An 18,501-nucleotide genomic window follows, 5' to 3' on the forward strand; every position below is an offset into this window, starting at 1 on the left:
ATATTTTGATTAAAAACCTCAATTTAAAAAAAAAAAAAAAAAAAACACTTTATGGTTGTTATTTCTTGTGTTTATAGTTTTATGCATTACATTTTTTTAAATTAAAATGTATTTTATATATAAGTCGAGTACAGTACTCATACAGTACAGTACTCATACAGTAGTACTGTACTCGAGTACAGTAGTTATACAGTACTGAGTACAGTACCTATACAGTATTGAGTACAGTACTTATACAGTAGTACAGTACTGTATGAGTACTGTACTCAAGTACAGTACTCATACAGTACTGTACTCGAGTACAGTACTCGAGTACAGTACTCATACAGTACTGTACTACTGTATAAGTACTGTACTCATTACTGTATAGGTACTGTACTCGAGTACAGTACTACTGTATGAGTACTGTACTCGAGTACAGTACTCATACAGTACTGTACTCGAGTACAGTACTCGAGTACAGTACTCATACAGTACTGTACTACTGTATAAGTACAGTACCTATACAGTAATGAGTACAGTACCTGTACAGTACCTATACAGTAATGAGTACTGTACCTGTACAGTACCTATACAGTACTGAGTAGTGTACCTATACAGTACTGAGTAGTGTACCTATACAGTACTGAGTAGTGTACCTATACAGTACTGAGTACAGTACATATACAGTACTGAGTACAGTACTGTACTCAGTACTGTATAAATACAGTACTGAGTACAGTACTGAGTACAGTACCTGTAATGTTCTGTCCTCAGAGGTTTGGATAATCCCAAAAAGAGCCCCCTCCAGACGATCTCGTGGTTCTTTGGCCTGCATGGTCTCTGTTACACAACCTGACCTCTGTCCCCCCCCCTCCTCCTCCTCCTCCCCCGTCCTTCACACTCACGTCTGACTCACATACCAACCTGCTCGCGCTGCAGCATATATAACATTCAACACAAACGACACGCACATGAGACGCACGCCACGCAGCAGATTTACAGGAATACATTAAAGGGGAAGTGCAGCACGATGCTTAAACACCTTTTACCGTTACGTTCTCTTAATCCACTAAATATGTTAATCTCGTCTCTCCTTTACTGAGACATGTTAATCTATGTTATCTATGTTCACTGTTGTCGTGTTAAGAACCTTGTATTGCAACTTTGCACGAAGGCGCTTTATAAATAAAGTTAAAGTTAAATTCCTTTATTTAACCTTGTTTACTTGTTCCATCACTTTGGGTTCTGGGTTTGTGTTCATGCATGTTAGGAAGGGAGGGGGGGTTCTCTTTTGTCTTTGGATTTATTGAAGTTTAACCTCAGCTCCTAAAATAAGTCAAAAAGCCAAAAGCACACACTCTTAATGTGTCTTGAAATTAATTTGTTGGATTAGATTATGGTGCATATTCATGTATAATGATTTATGGATTGATTTGTGTTTATTTTTATGTTATTACTTATTTATTTTGTTGCATATTTGTGTTTATTTCTATGTTGGAGTTATCATTTATGTTTTAATTATTATGTGTTTGTTTATGTTGGTGTTTTTTTAATTATTATTTTGCATATTTGTGTTTATCTTCAAGTTGTTGGTGTTATTATTCATTTTAATCATTTGTATTGATGCTGCTGTAACGTGTGTTCGGATCAGACAGAGAGAATCCTGCTCACCTGTAAAATGACCTCAACGTCCGCAGGCCACACACACACACACACACACACACACACACTCATAAAAAGCTGTTGCAAAATGTAAACAAACTGGCATTTAAACGGCTAAAAATCTGGAAATGAATAACTATTTATTTCTGATCTGGACTGAAGACAGTGGTAAATAATATTAATATATAATATTTTAAAGCAGTTTTAGAAAGGGGACATAGCACAGCTCTTATTAAACTCGCAGAAGACGGCAACAACGTGAGGCTTGAAACCCATTTTATTATGACAAATGTACAAGATCAGATTCATATGAAATAACAGTAAAGTTAACAAAAAATGTAAGGAGCAGACAAAACACCAACAACCAGTCTACTAGCATCTATAAACAGGACAGGGCGTCGTTCCTCCCAGATTCATCATGAGGTAAATAGTGAACTCTGTTAACACTTCAGTCATTGGCACCGACTTGAATCCCATCGCAGCCTTTTTATTTCTCTGCGCGCGCTTCTCTTCTCTGCAGGTGTTGCTACAGGTTATTTCATAACCGTGAGATACATATTAATACTCTCCATATCTCTGTGGAGCATTTAAAAACAGGGTTACATACAGCACACAGACATCCACATTCCTTTGACTCAACCCACCAGAAAACACACTTCTATTTGTACATTTGTGGAGTTGGGTTTACTATATTCTGTCCAGCTAAATCTAAAAGCTAAATATTTGTGTATAGAGGCCCAAGTTGTGCGCACCGCGAGCAGCACTTATCGGGTTTTTTGTCTCGGAAAGTCATGTCTTGGCCATCGCCGGTATCAAAACGGTATGATAAATAGAGTGGTTTTTCCTCTGTGAAGACCATGCTGAGACTAATTTACAAAATATTTTACAAACAGGCTTCGCTCTTAAAATCAGATTCTGCTGTACTAGATTACTTTATATGATAATCCGTCCTCCCCCCCCCCCCACGCTTCTGTAACATGCCTTTAGTAGGTCAGCGCATGCTTTCCGAGCTTTCTGTGATTTCCTACTTCAACAGCTCAGCAGATCTTTTAAAAACATGCCAAAGTTTTCTTGTTTTGTTACAAAAAACAACCGTTGTGCTGATTTTACTTCCCTACAAAAAGAAAACTAATAGAAACATGCAATCCCAAAGAATTGCCCAATATATTTTTCCATGATTAAAAAAAAAAAATGCCTCTAAATATATTACAGCAAAAGAAACGACAGATATACACACAGACTGGTTCCAGCAGAGGTCGCGACGTCATTGGTTGGTTTTGTTTTTCTGTACATTTCCCTCATTCAAAAACTGCATCCTGACAATTTCTTATTTTTCACAATCTCGATTTGGTTTTGGGGTGTTGGAAGTCGGGCGGCTTACTGCAACCTCAAGGTGACCAGAAACAGATGATGTGGATGGAAACACGACGGGGGGTGGGGGGGGGGGCGTTTTGGAGCGTAGTGTTAATAAAAAGCTGCGGCTTTGCAGGTTTTTGAAGGACAATGTACAAAGAAAATAAGACACTTTACATTCGCTCAAAGAAACAACAATTAAAAGTTTAGATATACAAAAAAATACAATATTAAAAAACAGAAATCACATAAAGGTAATAACAGGACACTAGATTAGGAGGGATGATGTTTACATGATTACATGAACAGAGGGTTCACCACAGACACTGATGGCAGCGCAGGTCAAATAATTAGATATGTGTTCAATATACAAAAGCTACTCTATCATTCAACTAAATGTGGGGGGGGGGGGGGGGGGGGTCGACTAGTTATTAGTCTAGAAGGTTTCATCTACAGCTTTCACAAATGTGTAAAAACATAAAAGCCAGAATAGTTTGAAGTAAAAGTTCGACATTTCGGGAAATATGACTGGATTTCAGGAGTTCGATATATCGGCACGTATCGGAGCGTTATAGAAGTCGTGCAGCCGGTTAGCTTAGCTTAGCACAAAGACTGGAAACGGAGGGAAACAGCTAGCCTGGCTAACAACATGCACCGACCCGCACCACTAACGCTCAACGACTCAATCTGCCGTTATATGGACGACGATGAGTCATGATTACTTATATTATTTTATGATATTAACTAATATTGCATTTTATTTGTTGATTTAATAAATGTAAATGTGCTGATGAAGTCTACTGAAGTTTGATAAATGATGTAAATCCCGGGTCACATTACAGATAACCTACAGACTTCACCCAAAATGTCAAACTATTACTCGTTATGTAAAACAGACGGCCAGAACTTTAAATCGATAATGGAATGACTTATATCTTCACAGTCCCAGCGGCTCAGAACTCAAACAGCCGTCTGACGACACATTAAACTGTTTCAATGCCAGGAAAACATTTTTAAATCTTTGATGCAACAGAATGAAGAACGGGGGGCGATGCGAGGAGACGTGAGCGTTTACAGAGGCGGTTTGGCAGTAGAGCTGGAGGATGCGGCGAGAACGGATCAGCAAACAATGAGAGTTGAGTTTGGCGCCCTTGTTTGTAGTACGATCCCACAGGGACAGCGTCAGACGGTCCAGGTGTTAAAAAGGACGACGAGGAAGTGTTGGTGGGGGAGGGAATAATAAAGTTAAGCAATATAAAAATACAATACCACAAAAAATGAAACAGTACACCGTTTTGTTTTTGTTTTACAAATCCTCGTTATTGCAGACGTAGTCCACGAGGTCTGTGACTCCTAACAGGTCGTCTTCGTCTTCGTCCTGCGCCGCCATCTCCTGGCCAGCCAGGCCGTTTGGTGCCGTGGCAGCGGCCGGTGTGGCGCTGATGTTTTTGGGAGCCTCTGGGTTTGTAGTGAGGCCTGGAGCAGCGGCGGCGGCGGGCCGGCTGACGAGGCCCTCGAGGCTCTTTATCGGGCTCTGTCCGTTGGTAGGTGGAAGCTCCACCGGCTTGCAGTCCACTGGGTTTGTTCCCTTTGACTCCTCGTCTGGCTTTTCAGCTGCTTTCTCCTCCTCCTTCTGCTCCCCCTCCTCTTCTTCCTTTTCTTCCTTCTCTTTCTTCTCCTCCTCCTCGTCAGAGTCGTCCGAGTCGATGCGGTTCACGCGTTTACGGATGGGGCGATCCTCCTCCGACGATTCGTCAGAGTCTGAGTCCGAGTCCTCGGAGGCTCTCCTGCGTTTTAAAGCAATACGTCGGCGCCGGTCCCGGGAATCGTCCTCTGAGGAGTCGGCTTTCCTCTTCACCTTCCGCTCCTTCGACTCCTCCTCAGAGTCTTTGGAGAAACTCGCTGGAAAAAGAAAACGAGAGACGCCGTTAGTTTCTAACGTTAGCGTTAGAAGCTGCATGTTTCCAGCGCAGACACAGCTGTGACTCACCTCCTCCCCAACAATACACTTCATTTATCATCATAACGACAGCAGTGCGTATTCAGCCTCATCTGATTTATATTTCTTTAACGCGTAACAAATGTGTAAAGTTGTGTTTCACCAAAAGATTCTTTGATTGTGTCGGATGAAGTTTTCTCCTTTATTGCCGTTTTATGTCCTTAATGTGTAAAGCTTTTTGAAAAGTGGTCTACAACTTAAGTTCTTAAAAAGCTTTTTCTCCTAAACTTTATCAACGACATGACAGATTAGAAAATGGCGTTATTATTATTATTACTATTATTATTATTATTATTATTATTATTATTATTATTATTATTATTATCATTATCATTATTATTATCATTATTATTACTACTATTATTATTATCATTATTATCATTATTATTATCATTATTATTATTATTATTATTATTATCATTATTATTATTATTATTATTATTATTATTATTATCATTATTATCATTATTATATCATTATTATCATTATTATTATCATTATTATTATTATTATTATTATTATCATTATCATTATTATTATTATTATTATTATTATTATTATTATCATTATTATTATTATTATCATTATTATTATCATTATTATTATCATTATTATTATTATTATCATTATTATTATTATTATTATCATTATTATTATTATTATCATTATTATTATTATTATTATCATTATTATTATTATTACTATCATCATTATTATTATCATTATTATTATTGTTGTTATTATTATCACTATTATTATTATCATCATTATTATTATTATTATTGTTATTATTATTGTTATTATTATTATTATTATTATTGTTATTGTTATTATTATTATTATTATTACTATTATTATTATCATTATTATTGTTGTTATTATTATCATTATTATTATTATTGTTATTATTATTATTATCATTATTATTGTTATTATTAGTATCATTATTATTATTGTTGTGGTGCTGTGTGCTTCTGACTGACCCTCTGTGTCGGAGCTGTCCATGTTGGGTCTGGGCTTCATTCTGGTCCGGTTGGTTTCCACCTGAGAGCCTTCGGACTCGGACGTCTCGTGGTAGTTCACCTGCGCCTTCCTACTGCGCCGAGAACGCCGCCGGCTCATGTCCAGATCGCTGTCGCTGTACTCGCTGGAGCCTTCAGTCGCTGGACACACGAGTTAGAAACAAGAGTGTAAAGACTCGTGTGGCTAAAACAGGGATCAATACTTAACGAACGTGACCTTCGTACCCATTTCATCTTCATCTTCCTCGTCTGTCTCCTCCTCCTCGTCGTCCGAGTAGCCTCTCGGTCTTCGCCGCTTCCTGCCGCTCCGTCGTCGTTTCGGCGGCTTCTTGCGCCGCGAAGGTTTACGATGCTTGCCGCTGCTGTTGGAGTCGATCTCCGATTCACATTCGGAGTCATTTTCCGACACGAAAAACTCTTCTTCAGAGCTGCGTCGGAAGAAATGAACAAACGTAAGCGTTTTATTTGATTCAGTGCGACGAGCGAACTCTTTTCACGCCGTTTCGTACCTTTCACTGATGCGGAACTCTTCCTCACTCTCCTCCTCGTCCACGGTGCTGTCGCTGTCCAGGTCGTTGAGTCGCCGGCGTTTCTTCCTGGGCTGACCTGCGGGGGGGCGTGGCGGCTTGCCGTTCTCCTTACCCTCATCTGTTTGAAGGATGGTGGACATGTCCTTTCCTCTGTGCCCTGTGATGTTGGCCATGTCTTTACCGCGACCAGCTCCTGTTGCAAAACACTCCTCGTCACTGCTCAGATCTTAAGGGAGCAGTTTGATTTTGGGAAACACGTCACTTTCAGGCCAAACTGTTACATTTCTTTATACAGTTTTATCTGAATCAAAGGTGTATTTGTGATATTATTCTGTATAAATAAAACTTAACTTATATAAGAAGCTAGAGCTAGCTTAGCATAAAGACTGAGCACAGAGGGAAACAGAAGGTAGCTCCTCTAAAGCAAATTAATTAACAGAAACTCAAATTTATATCAAAATTGTCAATTTGTGTCGACAAAACAAACAATTTTCCAAAGTGGAGCACAAAACAAAACAACAAAAGAGTAAGAATTAAGGTCCTCATACCACCACCCTCCGCTTCTTTGATGTCTTCTTCAATCGCCTCCTCGATCGCTTCGTCAAATTCATCAAATCTGTCAAATTAAAATTGTCAATTGTATTTTATGGGTGGTAGAAAACTGCAAATAGACACAACTCTTCTAACTAAACATAAATATATCGTACACTACATTACTTACTGTAATAATGTATTGTTATCATATTTATACTTTATATGTTATATCATTAGTACACAGTATTCTTCATACAGCATTATTACTGTGCATATATTAAAAATGTTGACGCTACATACTTTAAGATATTATATATTTATCATGCATACTAATACTGTATGTATATTAAGTACACACATCATGGCAGCTGTGGTTGAATTTGTGGATTTATTTTGCACAAATATTGAAATAAATCACTTTTATAATTTTATGTATGCAATAAATATATGTATATTATAGCTCTTCTAATTAATTACATTAAACTAAACTTGTTGTTTTCTTACATCTTAGACTGAACTTGTGAATTTCTTAGTCTTATATTATAAAATAAAACTTTCTGTAAGTAAATCATCTCAACAAGAACCATCAGAATAAAACTAAAATAAAACTAAATAAATAAAAACCATAAAAATAAAACTAAATAAATAAAAACCATAAAAATAAAACTAAATAAATAAAAACCATCAAAATAAAACTAAATAAATAAAAACCATCAAAATAAAACTAAATAAATAAAAACCATCAAAATAAAACTAAATAAATGAAAACCATCAAAATAAAACTAAATAAATAAAAACCATCAAAATAAAACTAAATAAATAAAAACCATCAAAATAAAACTAAATAAATGAAAACCATCAAAATAAAACTAAATAAATAAAAAACATCAAAATAAAACTAAATAAATAAAAACCATCAAAATAAAACTAAAACTAAATAAATAAAAACCATCAAAATAAAACTAAATAAATAAAAACCATCAAAATAAAACTAAATAAATAAAAACCATCAAAATAAAACTAAATAAATAAAAACCATCAAAATAAAACTAAATAAATAAAAACCATCAAAATAAAACTAAATAAATAAATAACAGCGTATAACAATCACCTAAAAAGAGTGATTTACTTATAACATATCCGTGCACAGACCTGTAGCTGATGGATTTCTTCGTCCTCGTTGACCTTCGACCCCAGCTCTTACTGCGCTTCGTTTCTTTCTTCTCTTTGATGATGATCTCTGGCTTTTCTTCCTCCACCTGTGAGCAGCGACAGTTGTTATTTATTATTACAAACAACAGGTGAATATATGTATTTATCAATCACACATGATGTACTTACTGAGGGCGTGATGATGTTCTCAAGACTGATTCCAACATAAATGAGACGCTCTTTCCTGGAGGAGAAAATTAATAAAGACAGTCTGTTAATGTCAATTAAGCTCTGAATTATAATATAAATCACTTATAAACCTATATACTCTTCATTATTTGTTATTATAATTAGCATGTGTTTGAATGTTGAGAGCACTGCAAAGCTTTTATTGTGAAGGAGCTGAAGTCATAGTCGTGAGTATTTCTGGACAGTTGCAGATAAAGATTAAGCTAAACTTATTAGTATTAAACTATTTGTAGTATTAGATTCCGGTGGTGTTGTACAGAGCGAAGTCACAAAAGATGTAATCATTAAAAAAATTATTGATTATTATTATTGTTTTTATCTAACCAAATATTCTGCTTCAATCCATATTTGTTGGCGTTTAGCTACAAAAATAAAATAGATAAATTAGATAGATATAAATAAAATAAAAATAAAATAAATAAAAATAAGTAAAATAAATAAAGTAAAGTAAAAGTAAAAATAAAGGTTTACTATATGCACTGAATATTCCCTCTCTGGGAACCATCACCTTATCGTGGTGGAGAGGTTTGTGTGTCCCTATGAACCTGAGAGCTGTGTTGTCTGGAGCCTAGTGCTCCTGGTAGGGTCTCCCAAGGCAAATTGGTCTCAGGCGAGGGGCCAGACTAAGAATGGTTAAAAAACGACCCCATGATAGAGAGGGAAAGGAAAGGAGAGACCCTGCCCGGAGGAAGCCCGGGGCCCCCGTCTGGAGCCAGGCCCAAAGGGAGGGCCCGACAGCAAGTGCCTGGTGGCCGGGTTTGCCACGGAGCCCGGTCAGGCACAGCCCAAAGAAGCTACGTGGTGCCTCCCATCCATCCATTCTGTGGGCCCACCACTCATGGGAAAAAACGCGGGGGTCGGGTGCGCTGTCACACGGGTGGCAGTGATGGTCAGGGACCTCGACGGACCAGACCCGGGCAGCAGATGCTGGCTCTGGGGACGTGGAACGTCACCTCTCTGTCGGGGAAGGAGCCGGAACTAGTGCGGGAGGTGGCGCGCTACCAGTTGGATCTGGTGGGGCTTACCTCTACGCACAGTCTTGGCTCACAAGTTCCCGGCTGAGCGTCGCTACGTTGGAGTTCACCCCGGTGGACGAGAGGGTCGCCTCCCTACGCCGTCGGGTTATGGGGGGAAAACTCTGACTGTTGTTTGTGCCTATGCCCCAAACCGCAGTTCGGAGTATTCGGCCTTCTTGGAGACCCTGAATGGAGCCCTGCAGGGGGCTCCAGTAGGGGACTCCGTAGTCTTGCTGGGAGACTTCAACGCACGCGTGGGAAACGATGGAGACACCTGGAGAGGCGTGATTGGGAGGAACGGCCTCCCTGATCTAAACCCGAACGGTCGTTTGTTGTTGGACTTCTGTGCGAGTCATGGAATGGCCATAACAAACACCATGTTCAAACATAAGGATGCTCATAAGTGTACGTGGTACCTGAGCACCCTAGGCCAAAGGTCAATGATCGATTTTGTAATCATATTATCTGATTTGAGGTCGCATGTTTTGGACACTCGGGTGAAGAGAGGGGCGGAGCTGTCAACTGATCACCATCTGGTGGCGAGTTGGATCTAGGGGTGGGGGAAGACTCTGGACAGACCTGGTAAACCCAAACGGGTAGTACGGGTGAACTGGGAACGTCCAGGGAAGCCCCTGTCCTGGAGATCTTCAACCCACACCTCCGGCGGAGCTTTTCAGACATCCCTGTGGAGGTTGGGAGCATTGAACCTGAGTGGGCGATGTTCAAAACCTCTATTGCTGAAGCTGCGGTGATGAGCTGTGGTCTCAAGGTCTTAGGTGCCTCAAGGGGCGGTAACCCTCGAACACCGTGGTGGACCCCGGTAGTCAGGGAAGCCGTCCGACTGAAGGAGTCCTTCTGGGTTATGTTATCCGGGAGGACTCCGGAAACAGTTGCAGGGTACCGAAGGACTAGAAGGGCAGTGGTAGAGGCAACGCAGCGGGTGTGGAAGAAGTTCGGAGAAGCTATGGAGAAGGACTTTCGGTCGGCACCAAGGTGCTTCTGGAAAACCATCCGGCACCTCAGGAGGGGGAAGCGGGGAACCATCTAAGCTGTGTACAGCAAGGGTGGGACCCTGCTGACTTCGACTGAGAAGGTTATCGGCCGGTGGAAGGAGCACTTTGAGGAACTCCTGAATCCGACTAACACGCCCTCTATGGTAGAGGCAGAGCTGGAAGCTGATGGGGGATCATCGTTAATTTCCCTGACGGAAGTCACTGAGGTAGTCAAACAACTCCACAGTGGCAAAGCCGCAGGGGTTGATGAGATCCGTTCAGAAATGCTGAAGGTTTGGGTGTTGAGGGGCTGTCTTGGTTGACACGCCTCATCAACATTGCGTGGAAATCTGGGACAGTGCCTAGGGGGTGGCAGATCGGGGTGGTGGTTCCCCTATTTAAAAAGGGGGACCAGAGAGTGTGTGCCAACTACAGGGGTATCACACTTCTCAGCCTCCCCGGTAAAGTCTACTCCAAGGTACTGGAAAGGAGGGTTTGGCCGGTAGTTGAACCTCTGATTGAAGAGGAACATTGCGGATTCCGTCCTGGTCGTGGAACAACAGACAAACTCTTCACTCTCGCAAAGATCCTCAAGGGGGCTTGGGAGTACGCTCATCCGGTCTACATGCGTTTTGTGGATCTGGAGAAGGCGTGTCCCCCGGGTGATACTGTGGGAGGTGCTGCGGGAGTATGGGTCGAGGGGGCTGCGCTTTATCACCAATCCTGTTTGTGATTTTCACGGACAGGATATCGAGGCATAGTTGTGGAGGAGAGGGGTTGCAGTTCGGTGGCCTGAGGATCTCGTCGCTGTTCTTTGCAGATGATGTGGTCGTTATGGCATCATCGGTCTGTGACCTTCAACAGTCACTGGATCGGTTCGCAGCCGTGTGTGAAGCGGTTGGGATGAGGATCAGCACCTCAAAATCTGAGGCCATGGCTCTCAACAGAAAACCGGTGGCTTGCCTACTCCGGGTAAAGTTATTTATATATAAGTAGATTTATATAGATTATAGAGTTTGGAAAGTAAATAACTAATGAGAAGTTCAGGCACTAAATGTCTCACCTTCTCTCGGCGCGTTCCTTCTTTTTCAAAGCAGCGTCAAGATTTAGGAGCTGCTCTTCTAATTTATCACAGAGCAGCTTCTGCAGGGGGGGGGGGTCAAAGAGGGAAACATTAGAACATATTTAATCCATTTATTGTTTCTTTAATATCTGGTACTGGTACGTACGTGTTGACAGGGAGAGCAGAACCATTCTCCGTCGGGGATGATCAGGAGGGGCGGCCTCAGGCAGGCGGTGTGGTACCCGCTGTCACACGAGTCACACAGCAAGATCTGGAGAGGAGACAGAGGAGAACTCCATAAATCATTTACATCTTTGTTCTAGCTGAAACACTAAACTAGTCTTCACTCATACGTGGATTTGATGAATGTTATATTGTAAACTGAATGTCTTTGGGATCTGGACTGTTGGGAAAACGTGACAAGCCTTTATTAAGGGCAGATTTGTTTATATATAATTTCATACGACTCAATGTGCTTCAAAGTTCAAAGGAATCTTGACCAAAATGTTGACGTGGTTTTATGATGTAGACAGAATAATTTTAAACTCAATTTGTTTGTTTTCCCTCAATTCGATAACTCCCAGATATACGCATCATCTTCTGTCTCCCTCGCTGCTTCTGCCTGTGTCACTTTGTAACTTCTGTTTTGAAAACTTCTGGTTAATTGATTCATAGATAATATAATTATGATATCCCACCAGCTCGGGGTGATTTGGAAGACCACAATGTTTGCACGGGTCGTCATTCGGAGGCAAGTCGTCGTCGGTGGACGTCGAGGAGTCCGAGCTTCGTCTCTCTCGGTTGCGATTCCGCCTCCTTTTGCCTCGCTCCACCTTGTAGTCTTCGTCGCTGTCGTCCTCTTCCTCGCTCTCCTCTTCCTCGCTGGACTCCTCGCAGCTGTCTTCGGAGCCTTTCTTTTTACGGCGTGTTCGTGTGTTTGACCACCGAACCCTCCGTCTCTTCCTCCCCTTAAACAAGAACATGTTAACCTTCAGTACAGGAAGTCCTGCGTGCTCACAACTCTAGAATTTACTGATTGAAGTGACAGTTTGTGCAAAGTGGCGCCGGCATTTTTAAATGCTTCTTAATTTAACTCGCTCATTGGTTTCAAAAAGCTCAAATATGGCTGCATGTTTTGGGAACGTGCAGTTTTTAAATCCACTAAACCTCTAAGTTTGAATTTGTGAGCATTCGTACCTTAGATTTGGGCTGACCCTCCTGATCCGTCTTTTTCTCTCTTGGTTTCCTTTGAACAGCTTTCACCTCCTCTTCCTCCTCCTCATCTTTCTCACCCTTGTCGTCCTCGCACTTCTCAGCCGGAGGAGCAGATCTCTCCAGCTTCCTGTCGTGGATCTCTACCGCCTTCGGTGTTGGTCTGGAGATCCTCGGCGATCTTCGGAGAGACCGCCCTGTGTTCGTATCGGACTCTGAATCCGGCAGTCTCTTCTCTCTCTGCAGCACGGCTTTCCTCCGGTGCGCTGGGCGCTTACGTTTCCGTCGGGAAGTCGGAGTTTCCCCGCAGTTCGCCACCTCTTTCTTTGTTGCAGAGTCCTCTTCTTCGCTTTTGCTTTTACTTTCCTCGTCAGCGAGCTTTGCGAGGTCCGCTTCTTTGCTTGGGTCGTCCGCTTTCTTCGCTTCAGTTGAGGATTTACCATCAGCTTCTTTGCAGTCGCTGTCTTTGCTCACATTTTCCGGACCAGACGTTTCCATTTTGGTCGAGGTTTCACTCGCTTCATCAGCACATTTATCCTTTTTCGTTTCATCTGTTTTTGAGAGTTTCTCTGTTGTGGAATCCTCTTTATTTTCTTCATCTTGACACAGGCGTTTCTCACTGTCCTTTTCAAGCTTTTCCTCGTCTGTGTCCTTTTTCTTGTCTGTGTCCTTTTTCTTTTCCAAGTCTGTGCCCTTTTTCTTGTCTGTGTCCTTTTTCTTTTCCAAGTCTGTGTCCTTTGTCTTGTCTGTGTCCTTTTTCTTTTCCAAGTCTGTGCCCTTTGTCTTGTCTGTGTCCTTTTTCTTTTCCAAGTCTGTGCCCTTTGTCTTGTCTGTGTCCTTTTTCTTTTCCAAGTCTGTGCCCTTTGTCTTGTCCTTTTTCAAGTCTGTGCCCTTTGTCTTGTCTGTATCCTTTTTCTTTTCCAAGTCTGTGTCCTTGGTCTTGTCTGTGTCCTTTTTCAAGTCTGTGCCCTTTGTCTTGTCTGTGTCCTTTTTCTTTTCCAAGTCTGTGCCCTTTGACTTGTCTGTGTCCTTTTTCTTTTCCAAGTCTGTGCCCTTTTCCTTGTCCTTTTCCAAGTCTGTGTCCTTTTTCTTTTCCAAGTCTGTGTCCTTTTTCTTTTCCAAGTCTGTGTCCTTTGTCTTGTCTGTGTCCTTTTTATTTTCCAAGTCTGTGCCCTTTGTCTTGTCTGTGTCCTTTTTCTTTTCCAAGTCTGTGTCCTTTGTCTTGTCTGTGTCCTTTTTCTTTTCCAAGTCTGTGCCCTTTGTCTTGTCTGTGTCCTTTTTCTTTTCCAAGTCTGTGTCCTTGGTCTCGTCAGTGTCCTTTTTCTTTTCCAAGTCTGTGCCCTTTGTCTTGTCTGTGTCCTTTTTCTTTTCCAAGTCTGTGTCCTTGGTCTTGTCAGTGTCCTTTTTCTTTTCCAAGTCTGTGTCCTTTGTCTTGTCTGTGTCCTTTTTCTTTTCCAAGTCCGTGTCCTTGGTCTTGTCTGTGTCCTTTTTCAAGTCTGTGCCCTTTGTCTTGTCTGTGTCCTTTTTCTTTTCCAAGTCTGTGCCCTTTGTCTTGTCTGTGTCCTTTTTCTTTTCCAAGTCTGTGTCCTTTTTCTTGTCTGTATCCTTTTCCAAGTCTGTGCCCTTTGTCTTGTCTGTGTCCTTTTTCTTTTCCAAGTCTGTGTCCTTTTTCTTGTCTGTGTCCTTTTCCAAGTCTGTGCCCTTTGTCTTGTCTGTGTCCTTTTTCTTTTCCAAGTCTGTGTCCTTTGTCTTGTCTGTGTCCTTAGTCTGTGTCCTTTGTCTTGTCTGTGTCCTTTTCTTTTCCAAGTCTGTGCCCTTTGTCTTGTCTGTGTCCTTTTTCTTTTCCAAGCCTGTGCCCTTTGTCTTGTCTGTGTCCTTTTTCTTTTCCAAGTCTGTGCCCTTTGTCTTGTCTGTGTCCTTTTTCTTGTCTGCATCCTCTGTACTCTCTGACGACAGACGCTCTGCCTCCATGTTTTTAGGCTGATCTTCAGGCTCTTTTTCCTGATCTGTGTCTGATCTTTGAGGTTCTTTAGAGACGCTTGTCTTCCCAACAGAGCTGGACGGCTCATCTTTCCCTTCAGATGCTTCCTCTGTCACTTCCTTACGTGCAACCGAGTTAATCTCAGTTTTGTCATCCTCTTGTGGTTTTGTCAGATCAGGATTAACAACCACTGCTTCTACCTCCACAGGCCCGGGCGCAGAGTCCCTCTTCTGGGAAACATCACGCATCACACTGTCCTCACAGTTGGCAGTTTTCTTTACATCTTCAGGCTTTTTAGTCTCTTCCGTCTTGTCCGCCTTTTCTGCGTTAGTCTCGGAGGCTGCAGCTGCTTTCTCTGGCTTCATCTCTGCATCTTCATTGTGCTTCTCGACAGGTTTACATGATGTCTCCAGCTTTCTAATGACAGAAGACTCTGCACTCTCTTTAGTGTTGGATGCTCCTGATTTCTCACCGATTCCTGGTTTGTCGCTCTTTCTAACGATCGTAGGACTTCGTGTGGCTTCGTGGGTCTCCGTGTTCTCTCTGTCTTTCCGTGTCGTGATGACAGATGTTGATGCAGCTTTTTCAGAGTCTGCAGATTTCTTTGCAGGATCTTTGTCTGCTGTTTTGATGACTCCTGGCTTTTCTTTCGCTTCACATGTTGCTGTTTGTTTAGCATCACTTGTTTCTGCTTGCTTCAGGTCTTTTACATGTTCTGACTTCTTGGTTTCTTCAGTCTTACTCGACTGTGATTCGTCTACACTGGCTGGTTTTTCCTGTGAATCTTTTGATTCAACTTCTTTGGATGTGACTTTCTCTGACTCACCAGTTGTTAATGTTTGATCAGTTCCCTTTAACGGCCTGTCGACTGAACGAGACTCTTCTGCAGCTGATGGTTTGGATTCACGATTAGACGACTTCTCAGGTGCGTTTTTGACGTCTTTAGGTAAAAGCAAAGCTTCTTTCTTTTCCTTTGATGCAGCGCTTTCCTTTTCTACGTGCATATCTGGATTGTTTGTGCCAGAGTCTGCTCGCTCTGATGAAACTCCCTCCGTCATCTTCTCTGCTTCATCCTTTTTCTCTGTGGATGGAGAATCATTGTCTCTCTTTTCTACAGATTTACCTGCAGCTGGTTCAGCCGTCTGCTCTTTATCGACGACGGCGCACGAGCGACCCTGGAGACTTTTCTCTGATGCAACTTCACCATTAACGTGATCATTTACACTCGGTGCTTTCTTGGTCTGCTCGGGAGTCGGGTCCGCTTTAGGAGCTTCCTTGAGTTGAGGAACAGACGGGTTTTGCACTATGATTCCACTGTTTTTTTCAAAGTCTTCACTGAACTTCATTCCTCTCTTCTTCAGAGGGATCTTGGCCTGTTGGTCGTTCTTCAGAGCTTGTTGAATCTCCTCCGCGCTGCTCTTCTTGGCCTCCTCTCCCTTTTCTGCCTTCACTGATATACAAGGCGTCTCAGAGGCGGGTTCACTCGTTGCTGAGCTTGTTTTAGTGTCCAACACCTCCATCGGCTCTTCTTTGATATTCTGGGCTTTTGTACTGATGCTGAGATCCACTTCAGGCTTTTCTGAACCGAGCTCAGCTTCAGCTTTGCCTTCAATGATACCATTCAAGGACGATTTGTCGTCGGACGTTTCTGATTTCAAGTCGTCTTTCTGTGTTACTTTTTCATCGCTCTCCGTCTTTGGTGAGACTGGACAGACGGCCTTGTTGGAGTCTTTGTTCTCTTCATCTGATGAGTCTTCAATCTTCTTTACTTCACCTGTAATGTAGATATGAAACAAAAGATCAACGACTGCTCATGAATACTAGAGAAAGGAATCTTTCATTTGGTTTGGCGCCACATAACTTGATGAAGTTCACTGTGCGACCAAACAGAAGAAGAGCAGAGGAAAGTGGGTTAATATGGAAAGAATTATTCTGCCAGTGTGAGAATGTTAAAGGAGAAAGTTATTTACAGGCTGGAGCTCATTTTGTTAAAACAGAAAGTGACATTAATAACTTGTAAACAAGTAATTCTTTACCTTCTTCCCCTTCAGGTTTATTTTCTTGATCTTTTTTTAACAGCGCGGGGTCAATCTGCGTCTTAGCAGCGCCACGACCTCAGCCAGGTCATTTCTATCTCTGCAGGAAGAAAAGAGGATAAACGTCGTCATCTCTTTTCCACATTCAACAACACACGCAGCTTTTATAGTTAGCGTTTAAATAAAATGTAACTTCGCAGTGCATGCAGTGTTTCTGTTCCGTATAAAATCTTTCGTCTGCTTACTTGACGATGCACTTCCACGACGAGCCGTCCGCGTCGTCCTGTTCCTCCACGTAAACGCGCACGTTGTCACCCTGGTCCAGATGAAACCAGTACATCTGACCGTCTTTGTCACGGCCGATCGGCTGCAGGCGCATCTTCTCGGGGTCCTCCTCGTTGATGGCCGTTTTGAACTTCACATTTTCATCAAACTGACACTCACACAAATACTGGAGCAAGAAGAGGAGAGGCAGAACGATGTTTAAACATAACATCGTGTTTAGAATTCATCTTTAAATGTAACTTTCTTCAGTTCAAGAAGAAGAAGAAGAAGAAGAGAAGAAGAAAGAAGAAAAGAAGAAGAAGAAAAAGAGAAGAAAGAAGAAGAAGAAAGAAGAAGAGAAGAAGAAAGAAGAAGAAGAAGAAGCAGAAGAAGAAGAAGAAGAAGAGAAGAAGAAGAAGAAGAGAAGAAGAAGAAGAAGAAGAAGAAGAAAGAAAGAAGAAAGAAGAAGAAGAAGAAGAAGAAGAAGAAGAAGAAGAAGAAGAAGAAGAAGCAAGAAGAAGAAGAAGAAGAAGAAGAAGAATAGAAGAAGAAAGAGAAGAAGAGACGAAGAAGAAGAAAAGAAAGAAGAGAAGAAAAGAAGAGAAGAAGAAGGAAGAAGAAGAAGAAGAAGAAGAAGAAGAGAAGAAGAAGAAGAAGAAGAAGAAGAAGAAGAAGAAGAAGAAGAGAAGAAGAAGAAGAAGAAGAAGGAGAAGAAGGAGAAGAAGGAGAGGAGAAGAAGACAAACGATAACAAGAAGTTAAGATATTAATAAACCATGCTTCCAGAATAAAGCTGGTTGTAGGAGAGTAATCTGATTACTGCTGCATGTAATGAGAGAAACTACAGTTCACACACACACACACACACACACACACACACACACACACACACACACACACACACAGAAGATTGTGTAAATCATCTAGCAAAAGAAAACAGTGTGAATGTGAGCACATCACCACAGGGATTAAATTATCCAACTTTGCACCTCAATGACCTCCAGTCACTCTGCAGACATGTAGAAGAATATGTGTGTGTGTGTGTGTGTGTGTGTGTACACATCAAGTCAGCAGAAAGTAGTATTTGTAGTATTAGAATGAGTGCCAGCCCAGCTGCATAACTTCACCGAGCTGAGCTCTATAATAAACGCTCCTGATGGGCAGAAAAATGTCTGCAATGTGGGGAGTCAGTGCCAGCTGGTCACGTGTGCCAAGACAAAATGTTGACAAGAGACGGCTCCCTCACGGCGGAATAAAAGAGTTTTGTTTTTAATGTCTCAAAACATGTCTGGAGAGGATTTCTACTGATTATTATGAAATGTAATGCTCTTCGGCACCTCCAGGGACTACAGGCAGAATCAGCATCACTTAACTAGTTCAGGTATTATTTCCACAAACCGTACATTTGTAAAATAACTTTTAATCAAAATGTGATGCTGAATAGGCAGCGGTGAC

At 41.6% G+C, this 18,501-nt stretch overlaps 1 protein-coding gene across 1 annotated transcript; it reads right to left on the reverse strand.

Moving 5' to 3' along the window:
* Positions 1-1,903: 1,903 nt before the first annotated feature.
* On the reverse strand, positions 1,904-17,299 carry rsf1b.1 (remodeling and spacing factor 1b, tandem duplicate 1). The gene is given in 14 exon segments (XM_029426772.1): positions 1,904-4,899; positions 5,980-6,159; positions 6,244-6,446; positions 6,528-6,741; positions 7,097-7,164; positions 8,235-8,341; positions 8,424-8,478; positions 11,555-11,634; positions 11,721-11,825; positions 12,253-12,522; positions 12,752-16,521; positions 16,784-16,849; positions 16,852-16,883; positions 17,029-17,299. Coding segments are annotated over 14 exon segments (5,997 nt in total). The 5' UTR covers positions 17,280-17,299; the 3' UTR covers positions 1,904-4,303.
* Between the last annotated feature and the right edge of the window lie 1,202 nt (positions 17,300-18,501).

Source organism: Cottoperca gobio, unplaced genomic scaffold (genome assembly GCF_900634415.1).
Source record: "Cottoperca gobio unplaced genomic scaffold, fCotGob3.1 fCotGob3_237arrow_ctg1, whole genome shotgun sequence".
Lineage (NCBI taxonomy): Eukaryota > Metazoa > Chordata > Actinopteri > Perciformes > Bovichtidae > Cottoperca > Cottoperca gobio.